We start from the raw sequence: 14,397 nt of genomic DNA, 5'->3' as shown, positions 1-14,397 counted from the left end.
CTTTCTGTTTTCAGAGCCTTGACTTCAGTGTGGATGAGAAGGTGAACCTTTTGGAGCTGACCTGGGCCCTGGAGAATGAGCTCATGATGGTGGGCGGGGCCACCCAGCAGGCAGCCTTGGCCTGCTATGGCCAGGAACTGAGCTTCTGCCAGTAAGAGCCCCGCTGGTGGAGGGGGGCGGGGCGTGGCGTGCTGCTGGCCAGGCTGGCCTCCTCGCCCAGGACACGGGCAGCCTGCGGGAGGAGAAAGGGTGCTTCCAGTGTGGTCACAAAGCACGGCATGGAGATTGGGCCAAGAATGTGTTCCTTTTGAATTGGGTTTGGCTCCAGTTGAGATGGATATTCAGGCCATCCGTCTACTGAGCCTGTTGGCACAGAGATTGTTACTGTATTTTTATTGATGTACTGAAGCTACAGAAAAGGTTGGCAGTAATTCCAATCTCCATCCTCACGACTTTGCATCTCGTTAAGTACCGACAGATGAGACCTCTGACATCAGGCAACTCTGCAGAGGGGCCCAAAGGAAGACTGCTTTGGGAGGATGAGGAAGGGAGACAAGCTCGGTGCTTCTCCAGTGGGAAAAACAGGCACCAGGCTAGCCAGTGCACTGAGCCTCAGGCAGGGCCTGGGGTGACCGGACAGAGACAGGAGTCTCCTCTGCTCTGGGCAACTCCCTGGCTCTTAGGTGCTAGGCTACAGTTGGCAAGGCTGTGACCAGGCAGGATAAGGGGTGGCCCCTTTCTCCCCTTCATGCGTCCAGTCCCAGGTTAGGTGCTAGAGATCCCTGGGGCCTGAGGCCCAGCTGCAGGCAAGAGGGAGTGTGGATAATTTCCCACCTCTTCTAAGGCCGTCTGGAGGGGTGAACACTGCACGCCCCAGGCTTGAACCTCTTGGTTCAGAAACCTGCTAGAAACCCCATTGCAAGCCAGTTGGCTTCTTGCTGTATGTACTTCTGTAAAACAGACTCAATAGCTGCAGAAACCATCCTGGTAGGAGGAGGGTCAGGCTTCCCGGGTGGCGTTAGTCATAAAGAACCCACTTGCCAATGCTAGTGCAACCCGCTTGCCAACGCGAGAGGCCTGAGAGATGCGAGTTCCATCCCTGTGTCAGGAAGATCCCCTGGAGGAGGGCATGACAGCCCACTCTAGTATTCTCGCCTGGAGAATCCCATGGACAGAGCAGCCTGGAGGGCTACAGTCCATAGGATTACAGAGTCAAGACATGACTGCAGTGACTTGGCACACGTGCACAGGAGGTGGGTCAGAGCCCAGCGCTGGCCACTGCTCAGCACTCTTAGGCCAGCCGAGTTTGTTCCTTCAGACTGGCTCGCTAGGCCCAGAGCAGTGTCCCCAGTGATCCCTCCCTCCTTTCTGCAGGGACCAGGTGGAACAGATGGCCAGGGAGCGAGATAAGGCCAGGCAAGACCTGGAGAAAGCTGAGCAGAGGAACCTGGAGTTTGTGAAAGAGACGGATGACCTGCACTCTGCCCTGGAGCAGCTCACGGAGGAGAAGGTCAGGTAGGTCCTGCCGGGGTCCTGGGCCAGGGCGGATGGTGGACCCAGGCTGCTGCCAGCTGAGGCCCTGCTGTCTCACCTGAGCCCTCAGCAGGGAGCCCGCAGACCATGCATCACCCATGAAGTGGGCTGAGCGGATTCCGCAGTCAGCCCGGCTGGTGGCAGACAGACCAGAGGAAAGCATTTCTGACCTTTATGAAAGTCCTTCCCTCTCTCGATGTGTCACCTGCCTCCCTGTGGTTCTTTGCCGTGGCCGCGTTTGGTTCCATCCCAGACAGGGGAGGTGCCGGGTCCCCTCTGGACGCACATGGGGCTCCCCGCTGGGGGGCAGCCTGACTGCACACGCCCTTCCTCCACGGCCAGCACTGCCCTCCCCAAGCGCCCACAAGCCGATGGTGACTGATTTCAGGCCATCAGTCGGGGAGCTGAGAATGGATTTGCGTTGGTCTCAGCCTGGTTGACGTGATTCTCCCGACCACCCCGAAGGGACTCGGTGAAGTTCTCTCTGAGTCAGAGAACCGGAGACTCGTTATCTCCATCCAAGAATCTGGTTGGGGGATACAAGGCCTCAAGGGCCATGTGGGTGTTTGGATTTTGCTCCATGAGTAACACGGTGTCATTGGCACATTTTTAGAAATAGCGTTTGCAGTTGTGTTAGGTTGCTGCTGCTGTTGCTGCGTCGCTTCAGTCGTGTCCGACTCTGTGTGACCGCATAGACGGCAGCCAACCAGGCCTCCTGTGTGTTAGGTTACTCTAACAGAAAAGTATTAAGGGATACATGTTCATTGTAGAAAACTTGGAAAATACACACACGAGGAAAAATAAAAGCAAACATTTCATGTCCACAGAGGTTGTTGCTTCTGACCTTTCTCACGTGTCCCTCGCTTCTTCCTGTGTGTGTGGTCGCTTTCAGAGAGGTGTCGTTGCTGTAATGTTGCATATCCTTCCTGAGCACCCGTCATGAGGCTCTGCCATATGTTACTACACCTTTCCCCTTTAAAGAGGGGGGTGATATGATCAAGTGTGTAAAACTCACCCCAAGATCTGCAGGCTCTTAGGTTAATCGTGCTCATCAAACTGTTGCCCTGAGTGACAGCTGCCCTTGTGCCCCAAAGCTCTGCGCTGAGTCTGAGGGAGGCCGAGCCAATCATTTCTGGTTTCGACCACAGTCAATTGATTGCGGACCCGGGCAGGCTCTGCCGAAATAAGAGTTTCCACTCATCTTCACTCTAGATATACTGGGTTTGAGAGTTTTGTTAAGCAACTGTTTTAGTAATGTTGTTCAGTCACTCAGTCGTGTCCGACTCTTTGCGACCCCATGGACTGCAGGGCACAAGGCTTCCCTGTCCTCCACCATCTCCCGGAGTCTGCTCAAACTCATATCCATCGAGTCAGTGATGCCATCCAGCCATCTCATCCTCTGTCGTCCCCTTCTCCTCCTGCCCTCAATCTTTCCCAGCATCGGGGTCTTTTCCGATGAGTCAGTTCTTTGCATCAGGTGGCCAAAGTACTGGAGTTTCAGCTTCAGCATCAGTCCTTCCAGTGAATATTCAGGACTGATTTCCTTTATGATGGTTTGATCTCCTTGCAGTCCAAGGAACTCTCAAGAGTCGTCTCCAAGACCACAGTTCAAAAGCATCAATTCTTTGGTGCTCAGCTTTCTTTATGGTACAAATCTCACATCCGTGCATAACTACTGGAAAAACCATAGCTTTGACTAGATGGACCTTTGTTGGCAAAGTGATATCTCTGCTTTTTAATATGCTGTCTAGGTTGGTCATAGGTTTTCTTACAAGGATCCAGCATCATTTAATTTCATGGCTGCAGTCATCATCTGCAGTGATTTTGGAGCCCAAGAAAATAAAGTCTGTCACTGTTTCCATTGTTGCCCTATCTGTTTGCCATGAAGTGATGGGACCGGATGCCATGATTTTAGTTTTCTGAATATTGAGTTTTAAGCCAGCTTTTTCACTGTCCTCTTTCACTGTCATCAAGAGGCTCTTTAGTTCTCCTTCACTTTCTGCCTTAAGGGTGGTTATCATCCGCATACCTGAGGTTATTGATATTTCTCCTGGAAATCTTGATTCCAGCTTGTGCTTCATCAGCCTGGCATTTCACATAATGTACTCTCCATATAAGTTAAACGAGCAGGGTGACAATATACTGCGTCGACATACTCCTTTCCCAATTGTAAACCAGTCTGTTGTACTCTGTCTAGTTCTCACTTTTGCTTCTTGACCTGCATGCAGGTTTCACAGGAGGCAGGTAAGGTGGTCTGATATTCCCATCTCTTTAAGAATTTTGCACAGTTTGTTGTGGTCTACACAGTCAGAGGCTTTAGTGTAGTCAATGAAGCAGAAGTATGTGTTTTTTGTGGAATTCTCTAGCTTTTTCTGTGACCCAGTGGATGTCGGCAATTTGATCTCTGGTTCCTCTGCCTTTTCTAAATCCAGCTTATACATCTGGAAGTTCTCGGTTCACATACTGTTGAAGCCTAGCTTGAATGATTTTGAGCATTACTTTGCTAGCATGTGAAATGAATGTAGTTGTGTGGTAGTTTGAACATTCTTTGGGATTGGAACACAGGAAAATGAAATCTGTCAGTGCTTCCACTTTTTCTCCTTCTATTTGCCATGAAGTGGGTGCTGTGATCTTAGATTTTTGAATGTTGAGTTTCAAGCCAACTTTTTCACTCTCCTCTTTCACCCTCATCAAGAGGCTCTTTAGTTCCTCTTTGCTTTCTGCCATTAGAGTGGTATCATCTGTATATCTGAGATTGTTGATATTTCTCCTGGCATTTTGCATGATGTACTCTCTATGTTAAATAAGCAAGGTGACAATATACAGCCTTGATGTCCTCCTTTCCCAGTTTTGAACTAGTCCATTGTTCCATGTTCAGTTCTGTTGCTTCTTGACCCACATACAGGTTTCTCAGGAGGCAGGTAAGGTGGTCTGATATTCCCATCTCTTGAAGAATTTTCCACAGGTTATTGTAATCCACATAGTCAAAGACTTTAATGTAGACAATGAAGCAGAAGTAGATGTTTTTCTGGAATTCTCTTGCTTTTTCTATGATCCAGTGGATGTTGGCAATTTGATCTCTAGATCCTCTGCCTTTTCTAAATCCAGTTTGTACATCTGGAAATTCTTGGTTTATGTACTGTTGAAGCCTAGCTTAAAGGATTTTGAGCATTACCTTGCTACCATGGAATAAGTGTAACTGTGCTGTAGTTTGAACATTCTTTGGCATTTCCCTCCTTTGGGATTGAAATGAAAACTGACCTTTTCCAGTCCTGTGGCCATTGCTGAGTTTTCCAGATTTGCTGGCATATTGAGTGCAGCACTTTAACAGCATCATCTTTTAGGATTTTAAATAGCTCAGCTTCACTAGCTTTAGTGATAAAGCTAAGGTTTGGCACTGTTTTCCCTGCTGATAGAAATGGTTGTTGCAAAAGATCACTGCAGGGTCTGAGGGGAAGGGGAAGGGCCCCGCCCCATCCTCTGTCTGCTTGGGATTCGCTGTGTGCTGGTTTTCCAAGGCTTGTGGTGGAGGCTGACTTCTCTGTGCCTTCAGTCACCAAGGGCCCTGATGCTGCCTTTATTTACCGATGCATTTTTTTTTTTGATGACGTGGAAAAGGTTGAATGGCCAAGGGGTGCACCTGCCAGCTCGCCCCATGGGCCGAGGGACACGCTGGCTCCCTTGTGTGGGGTCACCTCTGCTAGCCCCGAGTCGGGCAGTTCATGAGGCCTGTGCTGCCCCACAACACTGCAGCTCACCCGTCTATCAGGTGGGAACAAACGAGTCCCTAGTGCCTAGGCCAAGTGTGCTGACGGGAGACCCCGGGGAGGGAGAGGCCCAGATGGCGCCCCCGATGCACTGTGTGCCGTGTGCCTTGCAGACGCCTGGAGCAGGGCTACCGGGGGAGGCTGAGCCTCCTGCGTGTGGTCCGAGGTGGAGGTGGAACGTGAGCTGTTCTGGGAGCAGGCCCGGCGGCAGAGGGCCGGGCTGGAGGAGGACCTGCGGCACCTGCAGGCGGAGGAAACCGGCCTCCACGAGAAGCTGACCCTGGCCCTGAAGGTAGGGGGGTCAGGGTGCTGTGGGGTGCCTCCTCAGGACCCCCCACCTGAAAAGAGGGAGTCCACATTGCCCGGGGTCCCTCCTCCACACCCACACCTTCCTGGGCCAGGTCTGAACCCTCCCTGCGGCTCTGGGGGCTTAACGCTAAAGAACATTTTCTGCAGCCACCGAGAGAGCCCATTTCTCAGCCGAAGCGGAAGCGTCCTGGCTTCTCCAGGAGAGACCCAGGCCTCCTCTGCAGCCGTGTGGGCCGCAGGATGGGGGCCCTGGGGCTCTTGCCCTCGGCTCTGGGTCAGTGGCCGCCGCCTCGGCTGCCTCCCTGGAACCACAGCACTAGACCAAACACAAAAGCGTCACCCGCCCCCAACCCTGGCTGTGTGACCTGGATCGGGGGCACTCTTCCTGGCTGTGGAGAGGGTCCCTGACCTGCTCCCCGCCTGCCTTTGCTTCCAGTGAGGTGGCTCCAGCCCCACCTTCTTCTTCCCTGACTGTGGGTTCCTCCACACCGCCCTGCCTCCCTCCCCCAGAGGAGAAGCCAGGCCTGACTTCTGGTTGTATCCTGTGTCTCCGGACACCGCCTTCCTTCCAGTGGACTCCTGGGCTGTTGCAGGGCAGCTTCAAATCCGTCCTTTCAAAGACGGCTCGGGAAGGGTTGTCACCGTCTTCCACTCGTGCTGCTTATGACCTTCTCGAGAGCTCAGGTGGCTGGGAGAGCCTCCCCCAGGGCTCCTGCCCGGGAGCCCTGCCTCTTGCTCCCTCCTCCATCCTGGCCAACCACTGACCTGTGTCTCGTAGGAAAATAGTTGATTGCAGGAGATGACTGAAGTCGTGGAGAAGCTCTCAGACTCAGAGAAGCTAGTCCTCAAGCTGCAGAATGACCTGGAGTTTGTGTTGAGGGACAAGGCAAGTCCTCTTGCAGACTCTGAGTCCCCAGACAAGCACCTGTGGGTGTTGGTAAAGGGTGTCAGGGTCTTGATGGAGAATACACAGGAGACGGAATTGGGTTTTTCTGCTAAAATTCCACGTGCTGCTCAGTCACTCAGTCATGTCTGAATCTTTGTGACCCCCATGGACTGTAGCCCGCCAGGCTCCTCCGTCCGTGGAATTTTCCAGGCGCAGGCAAGAATACTGGAGTGGGTGCCATTTCCTGCTCCGGGGGATCTCCCCACTCCGGGACTGAACCTGCGTCTCCTGCGTCTCCTACGTTGGCAGGCGGGCCCTTTGGCACTAGTGCCACCTGGGAAACCTAAATGCTGTGATGCATTGGAAGTTATTAAGGCCACTTCGCCTGGAGTTTCCTCCCCTTCAGGCAGTGCAGGGGTGCAGGTGACTCCCCAGTGATGCCCTGCATTGACCTTCTGGTGACGAGGCCTGGACCAGGCAGCAACTCTGCACAGACCCCAGTACTGGGGTGAGGAGCGCTTAGAGACCTGGCCCTTTCTGTCACCTTGAGGGGAGGAGGGGAAGGGAGGGAGGTGCAGGGTCCGTGCAAGGGGCCTCCCAGGTGGCCGAGGCAAGAAGGCAGCCCAGGGTCCAGGTGGGAGCATGACCACCTTCCTTAAATTCGAAACATCCTTCTGCTCTGAGACCTTTGAAACGAGGGCAGGGAGGAAGGGGAGGGACAGGTGGCTGCGCCTGCAGATGCTGAGCGTACTGCGGCAGTACGAGGGGGTGGCAGCCCACCCTCTACCTGGCCTGAGGTCCTGGCCCTCACTTTCCTGCTTGCATCTGGCTTTCAGCTGGAGCCTCAGAGCACAGAACTCCTGGCCCAGGAAGAGCGATTCTCAGAGATCCTGAAGGAATCCGAGCTTAAGTGCCGGGTAAGTGTCCCCCTGCCCGAGGGAACGTCAGGCACTGTCTGCTCAGGACTGGGTGGCCCCTCCCACCTCCTGGCCTCCACGTAGGGGGTGGCCCAGCCTGGGTCCACAGGAGCATCCCTACATGAGCCGGGCAGGCATAGCCTCTGACGTGGGCTTCTTTCTTCAGATGAGGTCTTCTGAGCTTCGTGTTTTTGTTTTTTCAAATTTTTTTGGCTATGTTGCATGGCTTGTGGGATCGCAGTTTCCTGACCAGGGATGGAACCCACACCCTCGGCAGTGAAAGCCATGGAGTCCTCAATGCTGGACTGCCAGGGAATTTCCCGAGCCTCATGTTCTGCAAGGAGGCAGTTGGGACTTTGCCTGCCCGGCACCTGTGCCCGGCCCCACACAGGCTGCTCACCCCAGTCCCAAGGCCCCTGTGTGTGTCCGGGCACCCGTGCAGGGCTTCATCTTATTTCCTGTGGTTGAGTGTATGCATTTCCTGGGCCAAACCTACATGTGAGCCCACTCAGCTGGCGTCGCCACCATTCAGAGCAGGGTGCAGGTGGTGAACAGTCCCTGCTGGGAAACAGATCACACTGTCACTCCCTCAAGATTGTCCAGGACTCCGGCAGATAAAGCATGATTGTTTGGCATTAAGGGTCTAGTATTCACTTGCTTCTTAATGGTTTCCCTCCTGATTAACGTAAGAACTGTCTCTCTGCACGTGATGCTTTGGTCACACCAGAGGATAAAGGTGAGCCCGTGCTCGTCTGCAGTGTGACGTGACCCCTGCCTCCTGCCTGCCACACCCCGAATCCCGGTGCCCCTGCAGTCCTGTGTATGGGTCACCTATGTAGCCCTTCTCAGAGACCGAGTGGTGTGTGGGTTTTGTGGTTAACTTTCTGGGAGGAACTCTCCTTCCTGCCGTGTTTTCTCCCCCACTTTGAGCACCTGTGACTAACCAGCACTTAATACGTTGCTTTAGTGCACCTGAACTTTTTCATACAGGTGTAACTCTCTTTGTTTTTTTCACATGACTGTCACCTAACTGTTGCTACTCATTTCACTTTTGATTCTTGAAATTTTGGCAAAAAAAACTTTACATTTTGGTGCTACTTATTCAGAGATCTTCCCTCTTTTGGGGGGACATTTTTGGCTGTTTCAAACTAGCATTGAGAACGTTAAAATTTTTTTTTTTTTTAATAATTTCTAATACACAAAGTTGCAAATGTCTGGGCAGCCAGCCCCTCTGTGTGTGCTGACTCGGTGTGGCTGGCCCTGCCTTCCTCTCCAGTGCTTTCTGAGCTGCTGTTGAAACTTCACCCTCTCCTGCTTTCTTGCTGAGCTCACCTCTCCTGCTAATGCTAACGTGAGAGAAGCCTCGAAGGTTCCAGAGCCTCAGACCTAGGGCTTCGCTGTGTGCAGTGGACTTGCTGCCTTTCCTGGCTCTCGGGGCAGCATCCTGTGACTGCCTTCAGCATCCACAGGCACCCCAAATTCACGTGCAACCCACACGAAAGCAGGCATGTGGCTCCCCAGCCCTGCTGGGCGCACCCTGGATGGACAGGCTGGGACCCAGGACAGTGCATGTCATCCTTAGGCACTTGGAACAGAGCAGTCTGCCTGGCATCATACCTTAAGGGTTTCTGGCTCTGCTGAAATTGCGGAGCATGGATATGCTCTTACAGTGGCCGTGTGAGGGGGGAAGGAACCACTGAAGGGGCAGGGCATTGGGCAGAAATGATTCTGTCTATGTTTCCTGCCACATCAGCACTGCTCAGTAAAAATAGCAGTCACGTGTGTACTTCCAAGTTTTCCAGTGGTCACATTAAAAAAGGTAAAAGAAAAAAGTAAAAAGAAATGGGTGACGTTAATTTTAATAACATTTTATTTACTCCATTACTTTCACAGTGTCATCATTTCAGCATATAATCAATATAATCACATTTTAAGTGAGCTATTCTGCATCCCTCTTTGGGAACCTGGTCTTTAAGATCATTGTAGAGTTTATGCTGCACACCTCAATCCAGACTGACCATGTCAGAGATGCTCTGTGGCCTGTGTGGTGTCATTGTGGGGTGGGGGGCTGGGGCGCACACACCCGCCGCCCCATGGGCCTCCCTGCAGCTCTCGCTTCCTGGCCTTGCCCTTTCCCCGGGACAGAGGTGCTCGCTCTGGGGAGATTGCGTATTTGCTCAGGAGTTTCTGAAGGAGGTACAGTGAGCCTAGTAAACATGTGCTTCCTCTAGGATCAGCAGGGCCTGTCCCTTCTCCCACATGGCCTAGAGCCGCCAGTTAGAGGCTCCTCCTCCCAGGGTGGGTGTGGACACAGGCCAGGCACTGGCCACCAGGGAGTTCAGAAAGAACTGAGAGGAGCTGCCTGCAGAGGAAACTCAGATTAAAAAATCAGAGAGGAGGGACTGCCCTGGTGGCCCAGTGGTTAGGACTCCCCTCCCGATCAGGGGGCGTGGGTGTGATCCCTGGTTGGGGAACTAAGGTCCTGCAGGCCGCATGCGCAGCCCCCAGAAAAGGAGAATCAGAGTGGGCAGTGGGGACTTGAGGGTGTGCGTGGTGTGGACCCCAGAGCCTGGGTCCCGGGGGAGGAGCCGGCTGGAAGCGGCATCGCATGTGGCGTCCTCCAGGTGGGGTGACCACGGCCCACCCGAGGCGGGGGGAGGAGCACGTGGACCCACCGTCACGGGTGAACGTGGCACTCGGGCCGTGGGACCACCTGGGAGAGCGGACTGTGCGCGCTGCCCTTCTTGCCCTGTAAAAGCCAGGTGACCAAGTGGGCGCGTTGAGTTATATTTCATTCTTTGCGTGGATAAATGATGCTTGTTACAAACGAGACCCTTCTTCTTTTATTTTTCCTCTGTGCTGTGCAGCTTGCAGGGTCTTAGTTCCCTAACCAGGGAGCAAACCCGAGTCCTCTGCAGGGAAAGCACTCAGTCCTAACCGCTGGGCCACCAGGAAGGTCCCAGAGGCCCTTCCTCTTAAGCCTCATGTCCCCCGAATCTCCCCTACCCCTTACAAGCATGCCCCCCCCAACCTCTTGTGGTTTCAGGTGTTAAAAGGTCTCTGTATTTTCTCTATTTCTCACTTTCACTGCACTTTTTTCCCCGAGCCCCTTCTAGGTATCTAGTGATGGAAGGTGGTGCCAGGCATAAGACGGTGGGAAATGACTCCCACTCCTTGTCGCTCCCAGAGCAGTTCGGTGCCCGGGTATAGTGTCGGTGCCCCGTTCTGGAAGTTGGGACCCACTCTGCTGGGGCCTGAACTGTTCCCCAGGTGCCGGCCCTGTGCCCCGCTCCTGGGCCTGGTGGCCGCAGTGGCTGGAGGAAGTGTCTGGCTCTGCCCACAGGACCTGCAGGACCACAATGATGAGCTGCAGGCTGCCCTGGAAGGTCTGCAGGCACAGGTGGCCCCGAGTCAGCACGGCCGCCTGCCCCCGGGACACGGCCGGGGTAGGAGCTGACTGCTTGGAGGTGGTGGGTCTGCTGGGAGGCAGTGGGTCACGTGCTCATGCCCTGGGGTTGGGGCGGTGGGCCAGCCCGCTATGCAGGGGGTCACAAGTCCTTCGGACCACTTGTGTGGGAGAAGGGGCCTATCTGAGGCGAGGGGTTTAGGCAACCCAGAGCCCCAAGGGAGATGGAGGAGGATGAAGGTCCTACTGCTTGGACAGAGTAAGTGGTGAAGGTTATGATGACCTTGCTGTGACCTCAGGGCAGGCGTGTCCCCTGTGAGCCTCCTAAGGCAGCGGGGACGGAAGGAGATGCCCCCGGGGAGGGTCATCTGGGAAGGGGAGCAGAGAGCGGGCTGGGGGCGAGGGGGGACGGCCTGCGATGGCTCTGACAGGGCAGTCCATGTCAGCTTTCCTCGGAGCCTCCGAGGGCAGCCGGGGGGTCTTCTGCGCACCTGGCCTCTGAGGGGGGCCCTCACCTGCACCTGCAGCAGTGGACTCTGCTCCCCGAGCCACAGCCCTGCTGCCCTCAGCCAGGGGTGGTTGGCGCGTGGCTGCTGTCATCGCATGCCTCGATGAGTGTCAGGGGCCCGTTTGGCCGCAGGGAAGGGGGCGATGGTCTTTATCCCTGGACGGGCCTGAGCTGCAAGGAGTGTGTGGCCCTTGTTGAGAGCCAGGACCTGCGCCCCGGGTGTGGTGGCCATATGGCTCTGGGTCGTAGCACCGGAGGGAGCCCCAGGCTTCGTGTTGGTGCCAACGCAGCCAAAGCGCTCTCCGGCTGGAGCCTTTTCTCTTCCCCTCGGCCCCATCTAAGGAGGAGGGGCGGTCAGAACAGCAGCGCTGTGGTGCAGGGGCCACATGGGTGGTAGAGGACGGGCTGGCTGTGCATCCAACCGGGGCCACTCCTGACCCAGGCAGCAGCTTCCTGTTGTCAGGGCAATGGGATGCTCTCTTTCCTAAGGTGCTTATCCCAAGTTCTCTCGGCCGGATGTTGCCGAGTCTGTCCCTCTTTTTCATGGAAAACATTCGGGAACTGAAAAGAGCAGGCAAGAGGTCAGGATGTGTCTGCTCCCTTCACTTTCCAGCCCATCCACCCGCGTGAATGAAACCCCAGCAGTGGCCACACTCCCATTCTGAATCAATATGAGTGTGCCCCCTACCACGCGTGGCATGGGGACACCTGGGCCCAGGAGGGCTGGCCGTGAATCACTGCAGATGGTGACTGCAGCTATGAAATTAAAAGATGCTCGATCCCATGGTGTTCTGGGCAGAACATCAATGTGCATGTCCTCTTTATTTTCAGGCACCATCACGTTCGTGGGTGATTCTGCCCCAGCGAATATAAAAACAGAGGTCATGTTGGAGCTGCTGAAGGAGCGTTACCAAGAACTCAAGATCCAGCTGGAGACCAAGGTCAGGGAACTGAGGGAGGCCACAGAGTTAGGTGAACTTCCTGCTGCTGAGACGTGTCTGCACACACGTCTGCCCAGAGTGAGCGCACTCAGGGGGACGGAGGTTTGCAGGGAATGTGTGTGACCTTGACTTTGTGCCTCCACCCTCTTTGGAAGGAGGCAGGACAGAAGGAATAGCTAATAATGGGAGGGAGCAGGGTCCATCCCCGTGTCCAGAGGCTGGTGCAGAGGCCAGACCTCCCTGTTTGCCCTGTGCTGGGAAGTCACAGCCCCCGGCTCTGTTGCAGCTGAAGCAGATTCTGGGAGCAGAATCTTAGTTCCTGTGATTGCCCTGCACCAGGGGCTCCCCAGGTGGCGCTAGTGGAAAAGAGGAGATATGTCGCCAATACAGGAGACATAAGAGATGCAGGTTCAATCCCTGGGTCGGGAAGATCCCCTGGAGGAGAGTGTGGCAACCACTCCGTCTTCTTCCTGGAGGATCCCATGGACGAAGGAGCCTGGTGGGCCACAGTCCACAGGGTCACACAGAGTCGGACACGACTGAAGCGACTTGGCACAAAGGGGCTCCTAGGCCACCCTGGCCAAGCCTGTCTTCTTGGGTGAATGTGTCTCTTGCTCTGTTACTTGATTGTGGTGGGTTTTGTGGAGGGATGGTGCCCACAGCTTGTCAGGTGTCACCATGGCCACGGGGTGGTCCTGCCCCTGGGTGCCTGCTGTGGCCTTGCCTTCCAGGCCTCGTGGAGGTGTTGTTCCACTCTACCCTCCTCCTGCGGCTGCCTGCCAGGCCGCCAGCCTCCCTTCTGCACCTGCGGGCCTCCCCCCAAGGCTGCAGTGGAGGTTACAGGAAGTGATGGAAGCAGGCGGCCACACAAGCCGTGGGGAGCCTTTCATGGGCCCCGGCACCCTGTTGAAGCTGGGCCACCTGCTGTTTGGGTTCTGCGCCCGGCAGCCTTGATTCGTCAAGTGAGTTGTGTTTAGGGGTCCCCAGTCGACATCACTCATGCCTCTCTCCTCAGGTTAATGACCACGAGAGGGAAATGGAGGAGACGAAAAGGGCCTTTGCAGAGGAGAGGAGGGAGCTGGAGCAGGCCTTCCAGCTCAAGGTTGGCGTGCTGCAGGGTCAGAAGGCCGAGCTGGCGACGCTGCACGCGGAGTCGCAGGAGGTGGTCCGAGGCCTGCGGGACCAGCTGCAGAGGAGGGCGGAGCTGGAGCGGGGCCACACGTGGTGGCTGAGCCAGGAGAGAGCACGGCTGCAGGAGGCGCTCCAGCGGCTCAGGTCCGCCACCCCAGCTTTGCGTGATATCAGGTCCAAGGTTTGTTGCCCAGAACCCGGATTTGAAATTGAATTTGGGCAGATTGCTCAGAGTCACAAGTACTTGTTACCTGAGTGGTGAGCCCTGAAAGAGCAGGTTATTTTACACAGGGTCTGACTTTTCTTTCGGCTGCACTGTGCGCATGGCATGAGAGAGCTTAGTTCCCTTACCAGGGATCGAACCTGTGCCCCTGTGGTGGACGCATGGAGTCTTCACCACTGGACTGCCAGGGACGTCCCAAGGAGTCTGACTTTAAAAACACAGTCTCCCTCATCTGTCATCTCGTGGCTCCTGGGGAGGTCGATGAAAGGCCTAAATGCCCCCAAATAATGGGAAAGGCCTTTAGTTTGGGTTAGTGGAGTTCTTGAAAGAAACCGAGATTTGTGAGCAAAGGAGAGAACAGGTTTATTTGGAAAATTGGAACATGATCTTCTGTGCTAGAGAAGAAGGGCCCACACGCCCATCCTCCGGGCCCCACCAGGGAGCTGGGGCTGGAGGCCTGAGGGGAGGCTAAAGGTGGGGAGGAGGTCTGTGAGCTGGTGATGGAGTGTCAGGTGTGCAGCCTGGCCCTCCTCCCCGGGCCCCCTGGGGCCCAGGCCGGCACCCACTCCACCTCAGGAGCCCAGGCCTCTAGAAGGGCTTTGCCAGGAGCCTCCCAGCACCACCCAGGAGATGACCTGGGTGACTGCAGGCAGGCCCAGCTGTGTGTTGTGGTTGCGGCTCTCTACCCAGTGTCTTTTGGTCCCGTGAGCGCCCACACGGCACTCCCGCAAGCTCATCGCGTCCTGCAGAGACAGAGTCTTTGTGAGCTGTTGTGT

General features: G+C 55.2%; 1 protein-coding gene across 1 annotated transcript in view; it reads left to right on the top strand.

Moving 5' to 3' along the window:
* LOC139186648 (ninein-like protein) overlaps window positions 1-14,397 on the top strand; it is a 43,913-nt gene that overhangs the window by 8,673 nt on the left and 20,843 nt on the right. Inside the window, 9 exon segments of the mRNA XM_070801975.1 lie at window positions 15-151; window positions 1,375-1,515; window positions 5,414-5,459; window positions 5,461-5,592; window positions 6,388-6,495; window positions 7,332-7,412; window positions 10,756-10,858; window positions 12,158-12,267; window positions 13,283-13,542. Coding sequence (XP_070658076.1) covers window positions 15-151; window positions 1,375-1,515; window positions 5,414-5,459; window positions 5,461-5,592; window positions 6,388-6,495; window positions 7,332-7,412; window positions 10,756-10,858; window positions 12,158-12,267; window positions 13,283-13,542 — 1,118 coding nt within the window.

The sequence above is a fragment of the Bos indicus genome, chromosome 13, assembly GCF_029378745.1.
Source record: "Bos indicus isolate NIAB-ARS_2022 breed Sahiwal x Tharparkar chromosome 13, NIAB-ARS_B.indTharparkar_mat_pri_1.0, whole genome shotgun sequence".
Lineage (NCBI taxonomy): Eukaryota > Metazoa > Chordata > Mammalia > Artiodactyla > Bovidae > Bos > Bos indicus.
The sequence above is the reverse complement of the archived record's forward strand: the minus strand, read 5'-3'. Positions and strand labels throughout refer to the sequence as shown.